Source organism: Petromyzon marinus, chromosome 45, assembly GCF_048934315.1.
Source record: "Petromyzon marinus isolate PM22_M1 ecotype Great Lakes invasive population chromosome 45, UKy_Petmar_22M1.pri1.0, whole genome shotgun sequence".
Taxonomy (NCBI): domain Eukaryota; kingdom Metazoa; phylum Chordata; class Hyperoartia; order Petromyzontiformes; family Petromyzontidae; genus Petromyzon; species Petromyzon marinus.
This window is the reverse complement of record NC_133711.1, coordinates 1,696,140-1,719,295: the sequence shown is the minus strand read 5'-3', so window position 1 is coordinate 1,719,295 and position 23,156 is coordinate 1,696,140. Positions and strand designations below refer to the sequence as shown.

At 50.1% G+C, this 23,156-nt stretch overlaps 2 protein-coding genes across 8 annotated transcripts in view; both read left to right on the top strand.

The window, feature by feature from the left end:
* The first annotated feature begins 4,367 nt into the window (after positions 1–4,367).
* LOC116952025 (dnaJ homolog subfamily A member 1-like) lies at positions 4,368–17,857 on the top strand. Of its 3 annotated transcripts, none has more exons than XM_032971001.2 (9): positions 4,368–4,466; positions 7,707–7,859; positions 9,855–10,038; positions 10,755–10,859; positions 12,570–12,797; positions 13,458–13,572; positions 14,878–14,993; positions 15,757–15,857; positions 16,545–17,857. In XM_032971001.2, the coding sequence occupies exons 2-9, from the start codon at positions 7,728–7,730 to the stop codon at positions 16,767–16,769; spliced, it is 1,206 nt and encodes a 401-aa protein (XP_032826892.1). In that variant the 5' UTR covers positions 4,368–4,466; positions 7,707–7,727; the 3' UTR covers positions 16,770–17,857. The 3 variants fall into 3 exon arrangements, with proteins under 3 accessions (XP_032826892.1, XP_032826891.1, XP_032826893.1); XM_032971000.2 differs by having other exon boundaries at positions 4,372–4,741; XM_032971002.2 differs by lacking the exon at positions 4,368–4,466 and adding an exon at positions 9,610–9,719 and having other exon boundaries at positions 7,723–7,859.
* A 2,988-nt stretch (positions 17,858–20,845) lies between these two features.
* LOC116952158 (uncharacterized) overlaps positions 20,846–23,156 on the top strand; it is a 28,695-nt gene continuing 26,384 nt past the window's right edge. For 2 of the 5 annotated variants that reach the window (XM_076074038.1, XM_076074035.1), the window contains exon 1: positions 20,846–21,217. The gene's annotated coding sequence lies outside the window, so the exon portion shown is untranslated. Of the gene's footprint in view, positions 21,218–21,269; positions 21,464–23,156 lie in introns of those variants that run through there. The other 3 variants (XM_076074036.1, XM_032971267.2, XM_076074037.1) reach the window with 3 other exon arrangements.

The window sequence follows — 23,156 nt, the reverse complement described above, 5'->3', positions numbered from 1 at the left end:
GGCGCTGGGCCTCCCGCAGTGCGCGCGCCCCGTGCCCGCGCGCACGTGGTTCCATTGTGACGTCACACGACTTGGGGAGACCCGGCGTCCCAGGAGTGTCCATCGCACAGCGCTCCGTGGGTAGTGAAACACCAGGCCCGTTTACACGCGTGAGTCAAGTATATCAACTGCCTCGCTGAAATTCAACAAACGTCTTAACTCTCATCTATTACCACTCTAATCGTGCTGTTTGTTGCTGGCCTCGTGGCGCTTGGATGGGCCTGTGCTCGGCAACTGGGATTTTGAAAAGAAAAAAATACTCCACAAACCACGTGACAAACTCAATCCGGAATGGCCACAGGCAGTTACGGTTTACGCAAAACAACTCGCATCCCGGGGTCAATCCACTGCTGGATGAAGACTATCCCACGGCGTGTCGCTATCGGGGTGGCTTGAGCACATCATCCATACTCTTTGGTTCTATTCGGTAAAGTCACGTAGGTAAAAAATAAAACAAGAAAAATCACGACGTTTCGGCCACAACACAAGCGGCCTTCATCAGGTGAAGGGATCAGGCTGTCTCGAGGACGCTTGTGTTGTGGCCGAAACGTCGTGATTTTTGTTGTTTTATTTTTTTACCTACGTGACTTTACCGAATAGAACCAAAGAATATGGATCCTTGCAGTCACGAAAGCTTTAAATCTAGAATTCACAGCATCCTGCTTCACCATGCTGGTCACTGCGGTTCGGTGAAGGGAGTGAGTGCCCAGAGTCGGTTCAGAAACCCACTCGCCACTGATGTTGTTACATCTCTGTGCGGGAATCGAACTCGGGTTCACACAGGGTCGAGGCGCGATGCGCTAACCACTTGCCCCACCGCTCCACCCCGTGCCAGGGCACTGCTGGTTTATACCGATAACATTGTTATTTGAGACTGCGTCGGCACGATCACTCATCTTAGCAATGGCTGCATCCTAATTATCATTGGAGTGCTAGTTTCGATTGGCTGGGGCGTTCGCGATCGTTAAGGGCCGCCCATAAATGACGTCACGCGATTTTGGACGATTTTTTACCCCCCCCCCCTTCGTCACACGGCGTGACAAAAAGTCAGACCCCCCCTCAAATATGACGTCACAAAGCTCTGCCCCCCCCCCCAAAAAAAAACCATGCTTCAATTCGCTTTAAACCATTGCCATAATAGTGCGTATTTAATGTGGCGCTGCACTCTGATGTTGTAGGAGAAAACATTTATTAAAAAGTCTATTTAATTAAGTAGAACGTGTTGTCTATATTTATTTAAAGTTGCGCATTTTAACGTGACGTCACATTTCTGAACCCCCCCCCCCAACCTCGTCACACATCGTCACAAATGTCTGACCCCCGCCCCCCCCCCCCCCGGTGCGTGACGTCATTCATGGACGGCCCCCAACACTCGCAGCCACGCGTTGTTGGCGAGGGCACGCCCTCTACACGACGGAGCCCTCTCCACCTTGTCAGCGCCAACTCAGCAGGAGCAGCCTCCCCGGACTTGTCGCGCGTGGTTTTGGTGCGCTCCTTCAATTCCTCTCGAGTTCCTCGACAGAGGGGGAGGGGGTGGGAGGGGAGAGAGGGAGGGGGGTGGGAGGGAGGGGGATAGGAGGGGAGAGAGGGAGGGAGTGGGAGGGGAGTGAGGGAGGGGTGGGAGGGGGATGGGAGGGGAGAGAGGGGGTGTGAGAGAGGAGTGGGAGTGGGGAGGGGAGAGAGGGAGGGGGGTGGGAGGGGGGTAGGAGGGGAAAGAGGGAGTGGGAGGGGGGAGTGGGAGGGGAGAGAGGGAGGGGAGAGAGTGGGAGGGGAAGAGAGTGGGAGGGGAGTGGGAGGGGGGAGAGGGGAGAGAGGGAGTGGGAGGGGGGAGTGGGAGGAGGGAGTGGGGTGGGAGGGGAAGAGGGGAGAGGCTGAGCGCGCGAGCCTCGCTCTCTCCAGAACTTTCCATCTCGCCTTGAGGCGGGGCTGGGTGTTTGCTGGGCGCTTCTAGAGGCAGCCTGCCTGGGACGGCTGGCCGAGTGTTAAGCCGTGACCAGCAGCAGCGGTGCCGGCAGGGGTTATTGAATGTGTCGAGTGTTGTTCGCTGTGCTTGTGCAGCAGCGTCACCACGTTCACCCATTGTGAAATACTCCTTACTGGAGTGCGGCGGGCACGCAAGTGGCTGGCGCACAAGTAAATGAAGCCGACAATCTGAGTTGAATTCCCGGCCACTGCTTCTCGACATGCTTGCCGAGTGGTGTCCGGACTGGTGCACACACCCTTCAACTCGGCACTGACCAGCGTGGCGAAGTATGGCCAAACAACCCCCTAGATAGGGAGGCCATCATCCAGCAGTAGACTTAGGGGCCGTCCATAAATGACGTCACGCACCTAGGGGGGGAGGGGGGTCAGATATTTGTGACGATGTGTGACGGGGGGGGGGGGTAGAAATGTGACGTCACATCAAAATGCGCAACTTAAATACGTTTTAATAAATGTTTTCTCCTACAACATCAGAGTGCAGCGGCACATTAAATACGCACTACAAAGAATAGTTTAAAGCGATTTGAAGCATGTTTTATTTTTGGGGGGGGAATGGGCAGAGCTTTGTGACGTCATATTTGAGGAGGGGGGGGTCTGACTTTTTGTGACGTCGTGTGATGAAGGGGGGGGGTCAAAAATCGTCCAAAATCGCGTGACGTCATTTATGGACGGCCCCTTACGAAGAAGCGCACTTAATACATCGCGCAGTGTTAGGTGAGTGTGATGGTACCGAGATCGACGTTGTATGAAGTAATTGATTTTCAGACTTTGCCCCACTCGCCCACCATTCTAGAAGATCAGCGCGCCCAGTTGCAGGCGCGTGTAAGAGAAATGAGACGTGGAACTTCCTTGCTATGCGCATGCACCAAGAGTAAAACTCCCGATTCACAGCCACGGCGAACATCAGTGGCGAGTGATGGGTGAACCCGGTCCTGCCCCCATACCCGCCAACTCATTTTTACCAACCTGCAATAGGCGAACGTGAAGTATGGTCGAATCAATGTACCTACGTATGTTGAACTTTTGTCGCACCGTACGTAGCCAACCGTGCTCATCGGGGGGTGCTGGGGAAGGACGACAAACTAAACACAAAAAGAGAATTAACAACCCCCATGTTGGAAGCCGCAAGTTCGACTGTGTTGCCAAGCCATGCACCGTATACTGAACTCCGCAGTCTGCTGCGCTATTAAACGGAGACGAAACATCAGAACGAAAATAACTCTCCTGACACATATACAGCACCTCCTGAACGTGGCCACAATCTCACTACTGTGGCTCGTCTTAAAGTGTTCTAGTTATTAAAGAGATGTACGCGAAGCGGCCTGTTCATGCCCTTGATGCTGTTGGTGGTCCCCCCAGCTGGGTTTTCGAGGAGGTGGAATGTCAAAGGCAGGAGGAGGTGTGCCACGATGTTTTGGGTCTCGAATGAGAGGCGTCTATTCTGGACGTCCGCGTTGTTCCACTCTGTTGGCACAGCAGCAGCAGCGTTCTTCTCGATCTGAGCGGTGAGATTCTCGGGCTGGTGACAGCAGCAGCAGCAGCAGCGTTCTTCTCGGTCTGGGCGGTGAGATTCTTGGGCTGGTGACATCAGCAGCAGCAGCGTTCTTCTCGATCTGGGCGGTGAGATTCTAGGATGGTGACATCAGCAACAGCAGCGTTCTTCTCGGTCTGGGTGGTGACATTCTCGGGCTGGTGACACCAGCAGCAGCAGCAGCGTTCTTCTCGGTCTGGGTGGTGAGATTCTCGGGCTGGTGACAGCAGCAGCACCAGCAGCAGCGTTCTTCTCAATCTGGGTGGTGAGATTCTTGGGCTGGTGACACCAGCAGCACCAGCAGCAGCGTTCTTCTCGATCTGGGCGGTGAGATTCTTGGGCTGGTGACACCAGCAGCACCAGCAGCAGCGTTCTTCTCGATCTGGGCGGTGAGATTCTTGGGCTGGTGACACCAGCAGCACCAGCAGCAGCGTTCTTCTCAATCGGGGTGGTGAGATTCTTGGGCTGGTGACAGCAGCAGCAGCGATCGCTCGAAACCAGTTGCAGAGCAGGCGGGCGGGGCCCCGACGGACGCAACCAAGTCGCATCGTCAGTCGTGCCCGCAATACACTGGTGAAGCCAAGCCCGGCAAACTCCCCAGCAAGCGGGGATGGGGTTGACCAGTTTATGCACCTCCGATTATTCGCAAATCCGATTATCACGGTTGGCTACGTACGGCGCGAAAGAGGTTCAGCGTACATACAATCAACGTTAAGTTGCAGACATCCACACGAGAATCTAAGAACCCCCCCTCCATTTCCGGCGCCAATGGTCGCGCCCCCGTCCAGAATCTTCTGTCCCCGCCCACGGCCGCGCGCGCCCATAAAGAGCGAGCGGGGGGTGGCGGAGGCCACGCGAGACGAGCTCCTTGTGGGTCACGTTGTGAGCAGCTTGGTGTAGAGTCGTGCTCCTGGTGGGTCACGTTGTGAGCCGCTTCGTGTAGAGTCGTGTTCCTGGTGGGTCACGTTGTGAGCAGCTTCGTGTAGAGGCGTGCGCCTGGTGGGTCTCGCTGTGAGCCGCTTGTTGTGGTGTTCGTGCCCTGAACCCAGTCGGTGGCTCGCGAGAGAGGGAGCCGGTGCGTGTGAGGAGGCATTAGTTAGTTGATTCGGAACTCCGCTGTCCAGCTCGTCCGCGCCACTGCGAACAAGAACTTGAGAACTCCCAACCTGTAACTCGCACGCTGCGCAGGTGAGCACTCTCTCCCTCCTCACCCAGGGGTGACTAGCTGGGGAGTGAGGGGCGGTGACTAACCCCGGGGTAACCAGTGTAGCCGTGGGGTAGCCGTGGGGTAACCGTGGGGTAGAGGAGTGCTGTCCGCGTGCTGTCCGTGCAGCAGCAGCAGCACGCGGACAGCACCCACGGGTTTGGGCTTCTCGGACGCGAGGGGAATCGCGCTGTGCCCGCCAGGCCGTGTTGAGAAGTGAGCCGGTTGAACCTGGCTTTGCACGAAGGGCCAATTGGTTCAGCGCGATAATAAACCGGTTTGTTGTTTCCCTCCCACCTCTCTCCGAGTCCCGTTTCTGATGCTGGACTTGAGGCGACTGCGGTAAACTCCTCCGAATTGTCGCTTTGTCTTCCTTTGCAATCTAAACTAAGATCTTCTAAGGCCCACTGAGCTAAGGCAGAGATTGTTTTCAGCAGCTACCTGCCCCACAAATCATGGTTCAACGCAGTGGCTCTTGTCGCGTGGGAATTCACAGCGGCCAAGTGCTGCACCTCGCTTGAGCCGTTCTGTGCAAGCGAATGTACCTGTGAACTTTAAACATGGACAATGACCTTGACCTAGTGTGACCCCGTTAGCTTTAACAGTAACGCACCTGATCACGAATCTTCGATTAGGACGGTTGGCTACGTACGGTGCGAAAGAACTTCACAACATACAGCCGCCAATGGCAATATAATAAACACCGCGTGTAACGCTCGAACCTGAAACCATTGACTCGTGTCAACGTTAACTCGTGCGTACATACCTGGTGTGCACACGTTCACTCGTGTGTGTGTGTGTGTACACCTCGTGTGAACGGTACTGCGTGTTAACGTTGACTCGTGTTAACGTTGACTCGTGTTAACGTTCACTCGTGTGTACATACCTCGTGTGAACGGAACCGCGTGTGAACATTCACTCGTGTTAACGTTCGCATGTGCTAACGTTGACTCGTGTGTGAACGTTCACACTTCAGTGTAACGCGCGGCCAAAGTTTAAGCGGCGTTTTCACCTCGGGCGCTCGTGACCCGTGTGGAAAGTTCACGCGGCTACTGGAACTTTCCAGAATTGGCTCTCGGCAACTTTGCGGCGAGGTGTCGCGAGCATGCGGAGGCGGCCACCGAGTCGCCTGTAGCGCCACCCGCCGGCTCCTGGTGAACGGTGACTTGTCGCATAATTAAACCATTACAGCAACAAAATATATTTAAACACATTTTTTTTAAAAAAAATCGATTTAAAGCTTTCGTGACTGCAAGGATTCATCTTCCTTGGTTCTTTCGGTAAAGTCACGTAGAATGAGAATAAAATAATAAATTAATAAAATAACAATAAAATTATCAGGACGTTTCGGCCACAACACAAGTGGCCTTCAGAAGTGGCCTACATAAAATAACACAATAAAATTCTCACGACGTTTCGGCCACAACACAATTGGCCTTCAGAAGGCCACTTCTGAAGGCCACTTGTGTTGTGGCCGAAACGTCGTGAGAATTTTATTGTGTTATTTTATGTATTATTTTATTCTCATTCTACGTGACTTTACCGAAAGAACCAAAGAAGATTTAAAAAAAAAAATCAGAAGCGACCTTGCCACAAACGATAGTTCGACGAACTCGCCCGTCGCGTGGACATTTCTAGCGGTCAAGATCTCCGAACGCGTGTTCATTCTGAGCGTGGAGGGACAAATCTGATGGTACTCGGGAGAGAAATCCATGCGACCACGGACAGAAGACGCACACACAATCCCAAATAGATAGGCGTCAGGGTCGGGATCGAGCTCGCAACCTCCTGTATATCAGGCGAGGTAGTTAACAATCTCGGTACTGTGGCAAGATTGCCCCAGGCGCGTGTGTTCCCTCCCCCCCATTAATATTTGTCTCGTGTGGCTCGGGCATTTGTAATGTCTCTGTCCAGGCGAACCTCGGTGTGATGGCCCCTTGGGGACCAGAACACCGCAATAAACCAAAATAGCAATAAAGCGAGTCGCATGCGAATGCATCTAAAAGCCTTAAAACGCGTTAAACTGTATTGAACGCGCAATGCAGCTACAGTATGCCTAAATAAACGATGTACGTAAATACATAGAAAAGTTTAAGTTACGCCGACTGCTTCGCTAAGTTAGCATGCAAGAAGCGGGAGTTACAGATGATAAGCCAATCAGATTGTAAATGGTGTACGTGTTACCGATGATAAGCCAATCAGATTGTAAATGGTGTAACGTGCGTAATTAATCGAATCTTATTCTCTTGCGAAGTTGACAATCTTGAGACGCGACATTTAAAAAAAGCGCAATTATAGCGAAGCGCAATAATAAAGCGAGTGAACGCCAGGGGACATTCCTTAGCCCGTGTTGGTGAGAATCGCTGGAAAGCTGATCGGGCTGTGTTGGTAAAATTGTTCCCTTGCATGCAAATGGCCATTGAGTACATTTCAGAAACGTGGCTGCTTTTGGGGACTTGTAGTTAACAGGAGTCGAGCCGAAGACTGTTGGCGCGTGTTTTTTTTGGTGGATTGTTTGCGAGTCGTTTTGTGGCGGTATTGAGAAAAGCTGGATTCTCGGAGCCGGGAGGCTTTCTGGAAGATTCCGAGCAGATGGGCGCCACGGGGCACGGCAGAAGAACCTTCCAGTGGCTGTTTTAAAAATAGTTATGAAGACAAAAAGGGCTTTCGAAATAAAAAGGATGCATTCAAAAATAAATTATATTTTAACAATCAATAATTTTGTTACTATGAAACCACATCATGGGACCTCCCTTGCCAGTATCAAAATACAAGAATAGGTTTTACCTATTCCTGTTTTATTGCCAGGAAGGGTAAAACCAATGATTTCCTATTAAACTATTCAAACATTACATACATGCTGCCTGAGGATCACTTGGCTGCGGCGATAACTCAAAACGTGCATCGACGGTACTCTTAAAAATATAAATAAGCGTTTTTTCTTCACAGTTCCAAGATCCCTGAGCCACGATGGTGAAAGAGACGACCTACTATGACATCCTGGGCGTGCAGCCCTCCGCCTCCACCGAGGAGCTCAAAAAGTCCTACCGCAAGCTCGCCCTCAAGTATCACCCGGACAAGAACCCCAACGAGGGCGAGAAGGTGAAGAGGTTGCGCTTGTGCCGCATGCCCCCCCCCCCCGCCCGCTGCTGGTGCTGCAATCATCTGTGTGCTCATGCTCTGCTTGTAGTTGGCGGTGTGTGTTTGCGTGTGTATGGGAAATTGGAGAGGGAGTCGCCCTCCAGCAGCAACAGAGGGCAGAGGAGCGTTGCTCACAACAATGAGCGGAGTGCCGGGCGGCTAAAATGCAGCAAGTTGGCACAGTAGAGGGTACGGCTGGTACATGTGCAAGTTGTCATCTCAGTCGGCAAGCCTATGGCACCTGAGTCTGTTCCGTGACTTGTCAGCGAGCCTTCAACACTTCACGTGGCCTCAAAGTGCACCTGGCCTGGTACAGGCCAGTTGCGCTGTGGTGACGTCACTTAGTGACGAATGGCGGGTATTGGTATTGGTGCCACCAGGGGGTGTATGTGCGTAGGAGCATTAGTGGAGTGATTGATATGCGACGCGAGTTTGATTCCCGCTCACGGCCAACACCAGTGATGATTAACTGAACCAGTCGTGGGCTTCCCCTTGGTCGCCTCAGACTCAAATTAGTACCTGGTGTGTGGTGTGTTAACATCACCACTGGGGAGACAAAGGCGGCCGGGAGTAATGTGCCGACCTTCATAGGTGCTCGCTGACAACACCCCAACAATCTGTTAAGACTATACGGGGGATCTTTATCTTTGTTTTTTGGATTTTCGGGGAGTGGTGGCGCAATGGTTAGCGCACTCACTGCGCTATGGAGCCAAAGACCCGACTTTGATTCCCGCTCACGATCAATACAGTGGCGAATATTTAAACCGGTCCTGGGCCCTCCCCTAGGTCGACTCGGCCTCAAATGAGTGTAAACATCGCCACTAGGGAGACAAAGGCTGGTTCTGGCAACACTACCCAGCCCTCGTGCGCCGTACCGGCCTTCATAGGCGCTCGCTAAAAGCATTTGACCCAACGGTCTGCTGAAGGCTAGAGGGTGGATCAGTCACTAAACATAAACACAGACGTTGCGCTCCGCGTGAGGGGTGTTGACGATGGCGCCGCGTTGCAGACCCTCTCTGCTCGTTGCTGTGTCCAGAACGTTCCACGTGTAACCCGGACCCTGGGCTGTGTCTTGGGTCCCTGTGCATTAGCCAATATGCAGGGCTCGCTGTGTGTGGCGTCCTTGCTGACAGCATTGGTTTTACGGCAACTGGAGTATTATTTTTACTACATCCTTTACAACAAGGCGCTTTGATTTTTGTGTTGCGCCTGAAACATTGTGTAAAATGTGCAAAGTCAGATGTTTTACTGTGTAATCTGATTTTCTATTCACGGAGGTGCCGCTGATTTTTGTGACAAGCATTTACAAAGTTTGATTTGTTGTCTGTTTTTTAATACAATCATTAATAAAAACCTATTCTATTAAGTCGTACTAAATGACTAATTTATATAAAAGTAAAATTCTCACCCCCTGCATTGCAGTTTGTGCTCTGTAGCAGGCTCTTACTGAAATGTAATTTAAATGTTGCTCGCTCATTGCGAATAACATTTTACGATCTACGCAGCAATGGATTCCTGGGCTCAGTCACCACCATCTGAATGGAGGAAGGGATTTAAATGCCCTGCATTCCTGAGGTGGATACATCTTAGAAATCAATTGTGAGGTACACCTTTTGAAGTCCTTAATTGTGCTTTAAGTGCCGCCTGAACGATATCGGTTGCAATATGAGGCGGCCTCCTGTCGTATTTCTGGCCTCGTCCCCACCGCCAGATATCAACACAAGGCCGCGCGCAGACACGGCACTGCTGGGGCTGTGGTCCCCGCTGGTCAAGTGACGAGCCGATGGCTTGGACATGCCTGCCTGGCGAGCTGACCACTATGTAGGCCGTCGCAAACCAACGCCATTGGCGTCACCAACCGCGTATCCAAAATTCTCGCGACAAAAGATGGGCGGGGGGGGGGGTGGATGGGTGGCCGTTGACGCGTTCGCCCCGCCGTGCGTGTGCTTCGTGCAGTTCAAGCAAATCTCCCAGGCGTACGAGGTGTTGTCGGACCCCAAGAAGAGGGAGCTGTACGACCAGGGCGGCGAGCAGGCCATCAAGGAGGGCGGCATGAGCGGCGGCGGCGGCTTCAGCTCCCCCATGGACATCTTCGACATGTTCTTTGGCGGGGGAAGCCGTGCGCAGCGTGAGCGCAAAGGTAACGAAGCGAGGATGGCACGCGCCTACCCCCCCCCCCCCCTTCTCGGCGGCTTGGAGATGGTTCGTGCTGCCGAAAGGTATTGGAACATCTGTGAAAAAGAGCTTTGTAGCTCATTGAATTCCTCCAGTGTAAGTAAGTGTTCTGATTGGGAGATGGTGAGTGCGAGTCGAGGTATACCTGGGTGTAGTGGACTGTCGGTGGCAGAGCGGGCGGCTCGCAATCAGAAGGTTGTGAGTCCACATCCTGGCTGGGTGGTTGACGTAGCCTATCGCTCGGTGGTGGGGGGGGGGGCTCGGGTCAATAAGATGAGTACCACTTTGTACGGAAGTCCGCAGTGGTGGTCAGTGGGAGAGATTTCCCCCTGCCATAGGATTGTGGAATTTCTACCACTATCATCACCTCGATGCTCATTTGAGCAATAAATTACTTTGACTTTAAGCGAGCTATTGATCTTTACCCAGTCATCAATGGTTGCAAAGAAGAAATAACAATTACTGCTTTTGACGTGCTCGTCATACGACACTTTGGCAGCTGTCAGGATTACAACATTCCTGTTTTGTCATGTGACCGACATCTCTAGATGGTGATGTAAAAGGGTGTGCTCCCAGTGTGGATGGATAGAGAGGCCTAATGAAGTGATGCAATCATCATTATTCGGTCTCTGAACGTGAGGCACTGAACGGTCGGTGTGTGTGTGTGCGCGCACCCTGCAGGGAAGAACATGGTGCATCAGCTCACCGTCTCGCTGGAGGAAATGTACAACGGTGCCACGAGGAAGCTGGCGCTACAGAAGAATGTCGTCTGCAACAAATGTGACGGTGAGCACGGGGCGGCGGTGGTGGTGGTGGTGGTGGGTGCCCAGATCTCTCGCTGTTGTTTGTCCTCCTCTCCCGGGCCCCCGTGTCCACGCCGCTATGGCGGTCCGCTGTTGAGCCAGCGAGGTGTGGGAGCGCGCTCGGCTCCGTGTTACGTTGCCCTCATTTGCGACGCAGAAAACTCCACACGTTGATCAGTAACACCGTGCGTATGGCCTCTAAAGGAAAATAGATACAGGTAGTCCCCGACTTACGATATTTCGATCTTACGATGGCGATAGCGATACGACAAAATTGTAAAATATTTTTAATTTCGCGCGGCAGGCAAACGCAGCAGCGTACGAGGTACGATACTGTAACTTTATCATCGCCATCCTCTTCCGACAACTAAGTTAATGTAGCCATCAACAACCTAACATCGTTCAAGTATGCAGACGACGAACAGAATGTTGGTGAGTACAGTAGAATATAATACGTTACGATACGTTCAATGCATGTTAAAAGTTTTTTATAGCAGAGAGGATTGTTTCCTGAAAAAAACTTTCTTTGAAATTGCAGTTCATATAGGCAGGCTAAGAATTTACCTTGTTTTTTACTTAAAATTTTACTGTGCAATACAGTATTGTAATTAATAAATACATACAGTAGATAGTTTATACAGTACGGTACTGTAAATTGCTCTGTTTTGCTAAATTATCACCATTCTTTAAGACTCCTGGGTAGGCTAGGCCATCTTCCACTTACGATGGGGTCATTGTAACGCATCTCCATCGTAAGTCGGGGACTACCTGTATAGGTGATGTTTTTGGCAGTGCTTTCCGTACAGTGTCTTTTGAGATTATTTGACAGTTTAAAACTAAACATTTTTTTATTTTACCAGGGAAGGCATAGCTCTTTTTCAGAAGCAAACTGGCCACAAATTATAAATCAACGCGGAAATGTATAGCAGCCAAATACTCTAAAAGCACGTTTATAAAATGTGGAGGGAAAAACCAGAGGACCCGGGGAAAAATAAACACAACCACGGGGAGAGAGACACGCAAACTTTAAATATAGAGCAGGTGTCGGTCGGGATTGAACCCACGGACTTCCTGCATACCAGGCGAGGTAGTTAAAGTCTCAAACAAGAACCATTCAAATGAATGTCCAGAAGCCAAGGGGGGAGGGGGCCCATGAATGAACCCTTACCATTCACGAGATAAGGCATATGGTTGCCTGCCTGGTCCAACAATTTTTGGCTGGCCAGCTGCCTGTAACCTGCTGTGTTTCTCTGTTTACCGGCTACACGCAAAGCACAGAGTCTGTGCATAGTTCACAGGCGATGGGTTTGATTCCAGGCAGAATTTTTCGGATTTTTTCGTTTCGCGCACAAAATCGCCCGCTTAAAAGGCAATTGCCGAAACATCCCAACGCAGCGCCCTCTTGAAAGAGGTTAAGGAGCCAGTGAGGCTTTCTGAAGATGAAATACGTGAAGATGCAATCGTTGTCACGCACAACGCTTGCGATCCGGGAACAACGCCGAAAGCGAGCAAATTCGCGGCGACAATTTACGAATAAGCGGCTCGTCTAGATGCCGGCACGCGGGGGGCCTGCATTGCGCGCCACAAAGCAGCCGTGCGGTGGTGGTGATGACGGTCAGGAGTTGTCCCGCGATGGCGAGCCCCGCGGTGCTGACGTCCCCCCGCGGCGTGCGTTTGTTGTCATCGTGCTCAGGCCGCGGCGGCAAGGAAGGCGCGGTGAAGCCGTGCGGCGTGTGCCGCGGCACGGGCATGCAGGTGCGCATCCAGCAGCTGGGGCCGGGCATGGTGCAGCAGATCCAGTCGGTGTGCCACGAGTGCCAGGGCAGGGGCGAGCAGATCGACGCCCGCGATCGCTGCAAGCAGTGCCAGGGCCGCAAGGTGGTGCGCGAGAAGAAGGTCCTGGAGGTGCACATCGACAAGGGTGAGTGGCCACGACTCTGCGGTCTCGGGGCCGAACCTGCGAGCAGTTTTGATGGGGTGCCCGCACACCGGGGGTGGTGCGGTGAAGAGTTATGGTTACTGCGCTGGCAGTGGGCCACATCGGCGCAAGTTAGTTAAAAAGATCAGTTTAACACGTAGGCTTTTGCGACCAATTTCATCCATTAGATATGTTTTTTGGGTTGGATCGCGCGAATATAAATGTGTCGTTAAACCCGACACAGCAAATGAGTGAGGTTTGTCACGTAAACAGAACATGCCAATTCGTTACTAGCTTCATGTTGTGGCTTTGCTGTACTAGTAACGAATTCGCATGTTCCGTTTACGTGACAAACCGTACTAATTGGCTGTGTCGGGTAGTGGCGGGTTTAACGACATTTATATTTGCGTGATCCAACCCATATTAAAACCTATATTATGTTAGTAAAATATGTTTAGGGGGCACTGTGAGCAGTGTCTTTAGATGGGTTGTGGAAGATGGTGTCACCTTTGAGGTCCGGAGAGGACATCAACTACTGACAAGTGTATTTGGAAAACTAGTATTTCCAGAGTTAAGTGAAACAGCAAATGTAATCGGATTTTTACGCAATCGTTGGTGACTGCGGGTAGTAAATTAAGAGTTGCTATTTTGTCGCCGGCGTAGGCATGAAGGACGGACAGAAGATCCAGTTCGGCGGCGAGGGCGACCAGGAGCCTGGGCTGGAGCCCGGGGACGTCATCATCGTGCTTGAGCAGAAGGAGCACCCTGTGTTCCACCGGTGAGTCAGGTGGCCTGCACGGCGTGGAACCCACGTGCGGGGGCTCGTGCGCGTGGGGGGCACGCGAGCGTGGGGGGCACGCGAGCGTGGGGGGCACGCTCTCGTTGGGGGGCACGCCGCAAGTTAACTTGTCAGCAGCCACTCGACCACGGTCCGCGTTCCCACAGTTGCCACTCTCCATTCAAAGCGAGCTTGAGTAGCGGTACGCGTTATTGGTGACCTCCTTGGGTTTTTTTGCGCCAATGTCTATTGGCTGCATTGTGCAATGCTCTGTTTATAATGTTATAGCGCTTGTAAGTTCGGCGACCCAGGTCACTCGAGCTTTTGAGACTTTCTTTGTCTCCTGAGTTCTCCCCTCATTAAACAAAATAAACTCGAACCTTGAATCGTCGAGTAAATTGGATTTTGGTTTATGAACAGGGGTGCAATGGTGCTACGATTAAATGATTATTTATTAAGTTCGTGCTATGTGAATCGAATTGCGAATCAGTGTTTCTCTACTTGTGTTCACGTGAAAAACCGGAGGACCCCGATCGTCGCTCAAAGTTAATCCTGAAGAAAATGGCGACTATCCGTGACAGCAAGTCGGCGGTGTGGGAGTGAATAATTACACCCAGAGTAAAAATTACACCCAGAGTAAAAATTACACCCAGAGTAAAAATTCCGAGGTGGCATCAAGCTACCGCCCCCCACGCGCTGCAGCTCAGCCGCGTGGTTGGCCCCTTTAGGTGTCTGCGGTTTTGCACTCCACGCATAATGATGCATACCTGCAATGCAGTGCCTTGCATGCGAGGGTTGGTGGTTTGCATAGATTTGGGAAACTCAGAAACAGGATGGGAGGTGGCCAGGATGTTTGGAAATCTCATAAAATATATATTTTTTAGTTTTCCAGGTAAGGCCACACTGAGCTATTGTAGCTCCTTCAGAAGCGACCTGGCCACAAATGATAGCTCAGCAAAGTGGTTTATCATGTGGAAATGTATAGCAGCCAAATACTCTGAACAAATGTTGGTTTCTAAATATGGAGGGAAAAACCGGAGGACCCGGAAATAAATGCACGCGACCATGGGGAGACAGAGACAAACTCCAAATATACAGCTGGTGTCATGGTCTGGCTCGAACCCACGAACACTTTCTCCCCTCGTGTGTGGGTTGTCTCTGGATACTCTGGTTTTCTTCCCCCACTTTAAAGCACTCCGTCCAATCGTACAGAATTTGACCCATTATTCCCAATGTAGGACCCTCTTTGAGAGAATTTTGAGACTGATCTGGACAGATGAATGACCCTTTGCATGTGTTCGCCAGGCAAGGGCAGGATCTCATCAGGGAGATGGAAATCGAGCTGGTGGAGGCACTGTGCGGCTTCCAGAGACCGATCTCGACGCTGGACGACCGGGTGATCGTCATCACGTCCCACCCCGGTGCGCACACAGTGCCCAGAGCCAAACATTTCCCAGCTGTTTGCCAACAGAGTGGAGGATAACCTGGAAGTGATGCTGCAAGTCCCTCGTGCAACACCGTTGACGGGTCTCTTATTTCACAACCACTAGATTGTCTAAACCTCTGCAGATGGACGTTGGTCTGGAAAAACACCTGCATTCAACTATTCCTGAAATTAAAGCGGCCTAAAATCGAATCATCATCTGATTGTAACCCTTTTGTGCCCGTTCAGAAATAAAACCCTTCACAAATGGGACTTGGGCAATTAAAAGTACAATGTGCAGTTTTTTTCCCCCCGCATGGTTTGTCACCAGACAAACGATCGACATTCCAGAGCCGAGTTTAAATCTCCAATATCGGCTCACGGTTTGATCCCAGTGTCCACATCCTGATCACCTCGTCCTGTCTCGGTGTTTTTTTCTCTTTAATGGCATCGTCGTAACACGCGGTCTTCTTCTTTCGTATGGATTAATAGCAGATTAAAGATGTAATTTTAGATGTTATCCACTCAATTGTTTGTTCAGGAGCAGAGTGGATCTCGACCATACCTCCTTTAAAGGAGTGAAGACAGCAGCAGTGGCAGACTGTTTATGATGCGGGTTGATGGTTTGGGATTCGTGGCCGCACACTCGCAGGCCGCCGAATCTTTGATGCGCCATTTTGTGCGTCAGGTGGCCGCATCGACCGTGTCCGGTCCCGATTCAATTGCTGGTCGACTTGACATGCGGTGATATCCCTGTGCAGGTGAAGTCATAAAACACGGAGAGGTGAAGTGCATCTTGAACGAGGGCATGCCTATCCTCCGCAACCCATTCGAGAAGGGCCGTCTGATCATCCAGTTCAAAGTAAGTCACGTAACCCCCAACCGATGATTTGACATCAACACATGGGATCGCATTCAAAAGCGTTAATATGATGTCAACCTCGTCCTAGGTTTTATCTCCAGTTTTTTCACCACTTGCATCTCGGTGAAAAGCAAAGCATGCTAGATTCTGAAAAATGCAAGCTTGCTTAATTCACATTTGAGGCCTGATGGATTCTCAAACCCAGGGTCACAGTTGTGTATTGTTGAAGTGATTGGGCACAGGCAAAGCATGAGCCCCCTAAACACTCAGCCGACTGACATTGTCCAGGTCTTACCTTAAGTAATAAGAACATAAGAGATCAGATGAACCTAATCACAAATGGTGCTACCAAGTGATCTCTTGAGGTCAAATTGCAGGAGTAAATTTGTATACCAACTATGCTTGATTTGACTGGTCAATCCAGCGATACACATTGGATATCTTTTTCCAGCATTTCCTTGACTTTGAACCGTGGGGTTTTCTTTGTGCGACGAGCACGTTGTTAGTTTGTAAAAATGGCGAAAACCCCGCGCAGCGCAAATAAGGGTCACGAGTGGCCCCCCGCGCAAGCCTCAACATCGGCACAGCGGGCGGTGGCAGTGGCCGTTCCGCTCCCTCGTGCGTCGTCACGGCACTTTGTAGTTCAGGAGGCTCAATGGGGGGCGGGCATCTCCGCTTTGTCACCAGGTCGTATTCCCCCCGTCGGGCTTCCTGCCCATCCACGGCCTGGCCCAGCTGGAGGCGCTGCTGCCTCCGCGGCAGGAGGCGCTGATCACGGGCGACATGGAGGAGGCGATGCTCATTGACATCGATCCCGTGTCCGAGGAGCGGCGCTACAAGAACGAGGCCTACCAGGAGGAGGAGGAGGGCCATGGCCCGCGGCGCTCGGGCGTGCAGTGCCAGTCCTCGTAGTGCCAGCACCGCCGCGGCAACCCCACCGCAGCAACCCCACCGCAGCCCTTCCGTGGCCGAGGATCAGGGACGGTGCGATTCGGCGACCAAAGGGAGATTTTTACGAGGCACATGTACCGAGTCACCCCTCTCTCACTTCTGCAAGTTTTATTTCTTTACTGATCACCCTTAAACATTTACATATATTTAGGAATGCACAATTGAAAAACTATATAACGAATATACAATGCCGAATATAAAAATAAAATAACATGTTCAAAAATTCACATGAATGATCCTCGAACTGTCGGGGCTGCCAGTCCAATATCGAACCGAGGCTATTTAAAACACCGGTGGTGGGATGGAAATCAGGGTGACTTCATCGTGGGGTGGTGAATAATCCAGTATCTCGTCGTCAGCACTGGTACGTTTTCCCATGCATCCCTTGGCTCGATCTGTGAAGCCGACTGCATTTGTGCAGAGAGGTGGTTTGTTTATTGCTTTGTGCACAATCAGAATTAGTTTCGTGATAAACCTGTTCAGGGAACTCGCAGTTTCCTTGCTGCTGCATGCACTCAACTGATTGGTAATCACCCATTGGATGAGGGCCAGTGGACCATCTTACCGTGATTGGCCCGGGGGCGGGGAGGGGCAACCGGGGGAACACAATTGCAAAATATACAAAAGTGTATAATTGTTTTTGGCAGCATCAACAGTGAAGCCTCACTTAATGGACTTGATTTGAAAGCTTGTTTCTCTTGGTGTTCCTTTAAAAGTCAAAAGCGTGTATTTACAAGGCGTCACGGATGTGTACAGTTGGTTTTCATGTTTCTTGGTGTTCAATCCCATGTATGACGTGTATTCTTTTACAATTAGTAACATTTTACATTGAAAATAGCATTGTATATTTTGTTTTCATTTCCAACCTAACGGGCTATACAAGAAGGAAATACTTTGTGGGACGTTGAAAAAGTAGGTTTGTGTTATTTATATCTTAAAAACTACTCGTTAGGGTGAATGGGTTGTCTGTTCATTTTACTAATTTCTTTATGAGAAAAAGTTGAAGCTGGACCCATTTTGTGATAATAAATTCACCATTGTGTGCCGCGTCAATGCCTTCTTGCGAAATGACCACGTGGGTGCACCACCCCGTCACGCGGTACACTGTGATGTTACGCGACACTGATGTCACCTTGTACACCGCGATTCCACAGCGAACTTTTTTGATAGGACATGACATCACAGAGCAACACAGTGACATGCAAACAACGGAATGTCCAAAGCGTAGAAGCGGCTCTCCATTTGACCCAATGACTGAAACTAGACTGACTTAAGCGATCACATGCTGCATCCCCTCCATGGTTTGTGATCATACTGCCCCAGTCGCCTCCTCAAGTCTAGCCAACTTGGAAAAATCTGGATGTCACAATTTCTGGTTTACCCTCTGCAATGTGATGTACTCTGCCTCTATCCACATTGCTTTTATGTTTGTTGCCAGGTGCTGCAAGGGTTATGTGATGGCTTACAACCTCATACAGTGAGCCATCAGCCATGTTTTATCCACTGCTGGTTGAAGACCACCTCTGCCCATGGTCTATTAATCAGCCTGTTGACCTTTTGGACTGCCAGACTTAGGTTTCACCGGCAGCATTTGTTTGGGCCAAACATCCCGGCTTTGAACAATGTCCTGCAAATTTACTCAACTGGAATCACAGCGGGAAACAGTAAAATCGCCCCCCCCCCCCCTATCGTGACAACTTAGCAGGGCCCGCCTGAAAACGAGTAAGTGACTGGGACTCGGTGCACCTGCCCTGGGTAAACATGGGGAATACTGCAACTCAAATCTCTTCATGGCCTTGCCACGCTTCCCTAGACTCCTTTTATGTCCCCTCCCGCCCGCTCCGCTCTCAATCTCTCCTGCTGCTCCGAACCATTCCCTCCCCTCCTTGTGCACAATCACCGGTTCCTTGCACGGGAACAAACTTATTTTTACACGCTTTTTATGAACTCTGTTGTATCCTCAAATATTGTAACTCAATTTTAACCCACTTGCCAATGTGGTATCGACTGCAAACTTGGTATACTTATGTCATACTGATGACCATACTATATTCTATCGTTAAAAAGAAATAAATATTTTTAAACATTTTTAATATGTAATGTTTCGGCTTGGGTCTAATCGTCCACGCTCAACTGACGTTGGCTGTAATTGGCCACGGCCCCCTTACGTTGTGGCAAGCTTCGGGGCCACTTCCTGGAGTTGTGGAGTTCCTCCATTACTAATACGGTACATTTCATTAAAAGCGTGTTTTAAAAAAAAAGTTGTTTTAAATATTACTTATTCACATGAAGCACAGCTCCCTCCACCCCGAGGCACCCATCGCAATTCCCGGTGCCCACTAAACGGCCCTCCCCAAACCCCTTGCCAAGTCACCAAATCGCTTCTAGCTACCCTCATTGTACCGCTCGTGACCCTTGTAAAGCGATTAGGATAGAAGCGCTTTATAATTAACAGGTCCCTGCAGGGTGGGCTGGTAGGAACATTGGAATTTTGCGCAATTTAATGACATTGTTACTTCCAAATGTTGGCTGCAATAAGACATATCAAGTCTCTGCGCTGTCTATTGCTGATTTTACACCCAACAGCACGAGATTTCACTTCGTTAAAGTATTGAAAGGGGCCGGACGGACGGACACATTAATCTATTGCAGGCTGGTACACTCAGTTTACAACTTCGTTCCTACCAGTATAAGAGAAAGGATTGCTGCCTTACGCGGTGTATTTGTGGATGTTGGTGTATTGTGTTTGCAAGAGCAGTGTTTCTTCTTCACCATTACCATCTACGTGAGAATTTTATTGTTTTATATTTTTATTATTTCCCTTCTACGTGACTTTACCGAAAGAACCAAGAATATGAATCCCAGCAGTCACGAAAGCTTTAAATCGAAATTTAGCCTTGCACCCCTTTGGTCCTCAATTGCTACAAAAATGTATAATAAACAAATAGGGTTTAATGAAAACAAAGTTGTAGCTTAGTGCCCGTATTTATTTTGTGTTTTGATGATTTTTACCTTCTAAAAATCGAGCCATGCCTCGTGTCCCCACCAAGGGGCCACCCCAAGTTAGGAAGGCACTTGGCCTTTTTCTTCTCACAGCTTAAAGGTCGTGATCTAAGCGTGGCTTCTTCCACTCCAGCGCTAATTCCTTTGTCAAGGGGTACCTCTGCGGATGTGTATACTTTAACTTAGCTATTTCAATGCTAAATTATATGCTAATTCCTTTGTCAAGGCGCTTGGTGTTTTTCTTCTCACACAGCTTAAAGGTTGCGATCTAAGCGTGGCTTCTTCCACTCCAGCGCTGTCCTCCAGACAGTCTCGTCCCTTCACCTGATGAAGGCCGCTTGTGTTGTGGCCGAAACGTCGTGATTTTTTGTTATTTTATTTTCACCTACGTGACTTTACCCAATAGAACCAAAGAGTACAGTTTACGATCTTCTAAATATCGTAACTCGTGCGGTACTCTGGCCCATAAGTCTCCGCGGATTCCTGCCCGGTTAAAAAAAAATCAAATGAAATGTAATGATCATCGTGAGCCATGATCAGTCTACCGCTGGATGAAGCGTGAAAAGTTCCCTTCACGGCCGGGTCTATCCATGGTAGCTATTCTCATCGCGACACCCAGAGATAAAAAAAACCCTCTCATCTGGCAATGCCCCCACTACCCTCCGACCTACACCCATTCCGGAAGATGAAGATGTAACAAAAATATTCTTGGTTCTTTCGGTAAAGTCACGTACATGGAAAATTTAAATAAAAACAAACAAAAAACACGACGTTTTTTTGTTGCTTTTATTATTTTTTATTATTTTATTTTCTATCTACGTGACTTTACGGAAAGAACCAAGAACCGTGAATTCCTGCAGTCACGAAAGTTTTAAGTCAAAATGTTTAAAAATAAAACCGCGGCAAAGCAGAAGAATCTTCCGGAAGCGGCTTCGCGTGCTCGCGGCGCCTCCACCAATTAAACGCGAAGTTGCTGCCCACCCCCACCGATTGAGTCGACTGCTCCTATTGGTCAATACGGGGTGGTGAGTGGTGGTGGGGGGACGCTGTCGACCAATGGGAGAGCGCGTTGCTGCGTGTGGGGCCAGCTGTGGAGGAGCAGGCAGGGGCAGGCTTCCCGCACCACGGCGGAGCGCAGAGGCCTCCGTGACTGCGAGGCGGAGCGAGGAGCCGGCGGCGGCGGCGGCGAGGCGCGGCCGCCGTTGACATCGACGGTAGCGACAAGGCCGCCGCCGTGAGTCTGACATCGTCTTTGTAACCAACCCCTCCCGTCGCAGCCGCCCCGTTATACGGACGGCGCTAAGAGTGGTGGCGCGGCGTAAACTTCACCCCGTGTGGAGCCTCCCCTCCACGCCCCTTCACTCTCGCCATCACCGTCATCACGACAACAATTACAGCTGCTGCAGGTGATGATGATCACGATGATGATCATGATGATCATCGTAATTGCATTTATTTAGCTCGTGAAAAGATCGCCCGTTTAGTCTTTGGCCGGCGTCGCGCGTCAGAATGTTGGGCCTCGGGAAAGGTCACGGTGCGATTCCTGCGTCAGGTCCACACAGACGGGTTCGCGAGCCCTCCTTGCACCGCCATCCGCTGCCCTCCTCGTCTGCACACCCCCATCCACCCACCCTCCCTCACGGCGATCCCAGGTGCGCGAGTCGTGGATGGGCCCCCGGTTGTTATTTGTTGGGAGAGGACCTCGGGGTTATTCCCCGAAGTGGCGGACAGAAGACACGAATCGGGGGCATAGGTGCACATCGTCCGTTCAGGGCGGCATCACGCCAACAGTGGTTCATGAAAAGACGATCCTCGCTGATGAAGATTTCGCGTCGAAAGCTTGCCCTGCGGTTTGCTTTGCCTTGCTGAAATAATCCCCCTGCCAGAAAGCGGTGCGGCTGATGGGTTGCGTTAGAGATTCTTTTTTTTTGGTCACGTGGAGAAGAAATACGCGCGAAGGAGACGTTGCTTTTATTTTGTTACATTGTCCGGTGGTGCGTGAGTATTGTCTCGTCGTGGGAACGTGGAGTTTCCACTGCTGTCGCTGGGGGAAGCTGCCTCCAGTGTAGATGCGCCCAGCGGCACGGTTGTCACACATGTTGCTTTGTCTCCACATCGACATTTAATAACAGTGAACACAATTTAACGCTACAGAAATAAGGGGTTTACATATGGATGCTCAAAACATGACAATCGCGGAATGGTAGATATAGATTTTAAAAACAATATGAACATTACAACAGGTGATGGCGATGGCAGGGAGACTTTAGTCTTGAGACACGAAGCCTGCATCGTTGAGGTTCTGGCTGCACGATATCTATTTTGGATGTTTTAGATCCAGAGGTAGTCTCGAGAATTCATGTCATCAGAAGGGTCAGCAATTGTTGCATTGAACATTGAATTTGGGTTGTTACGTAATGTGGAGAAATCCTGCTTTGAGAATTCATTATTTCGGTTTTATTGCCAAGCAAAACATAGCAGGGTGTGTGGAAAAGTGCTTCCCTAGTTTATGGATGTAAAAGGTGACTTGAAGGATTCTCAAAAGTAGTTCTGTGCTCACTGCTTGTGTGGACCGTTTTCTAACAGGGTGATGCCCCGGCTCTACTAGAGTTGCGAATGGACACTCCGTTTCACTGCATGATGCCAATAGCACAATTGAAATTAAATTGGGGGAAAAGACTAAAAGGATTGCTATTGTGTTTGGCTTTATCCACTGAGTTGATGATTTACTGCCGGTGAGTGATGGTGAATGTTTATTAACTGAATCTTTTGTCTGGAAGTACAGTGAGGGAAAAAAGTATTTGATCCCCTGCTGATTTTGTACGTTTGCCCACTGACAAAGAAATGATCAGTCTCTCATTTTAATGGTAGGTTTATTTGAACAGCGAGAGACAGAATAACAACAAAATCCGGAAAAACGCATGTCAAAAATGTTTTAAATTGATTTGCATTTTAATGAGGGAAATAAGTATTTTACCCCCTCTCAATCAGATTTCTGGCTCCCAGGTGTCTTTTTATACAGGTAACGAGCTGAGATTAGGAGCACACTCTTAAAGGGAGTGCTCCTAATCTCAGCTTGTTACCTGTATAAAAGACACCTGTCCACAGAAGCAGTCAATCAGTCAGATTCCAAACTCTCCACCATGGCCAAGACCAAAGAGCTTTCCAAGGATGTCAGGGACAAGATTTGTAGACCAACACAAGGCTGGAATGGGCTACAAGACCATTGCCAAGCAGCTTGGTGAGAAGGTGACAACATTTGGTGTGATTATTCGCAAATGGAAGAAACACAAAAGAACTGTCAGTCTCCATCGGCCTGGGGCTCCATGCAATATCTCACCTCGT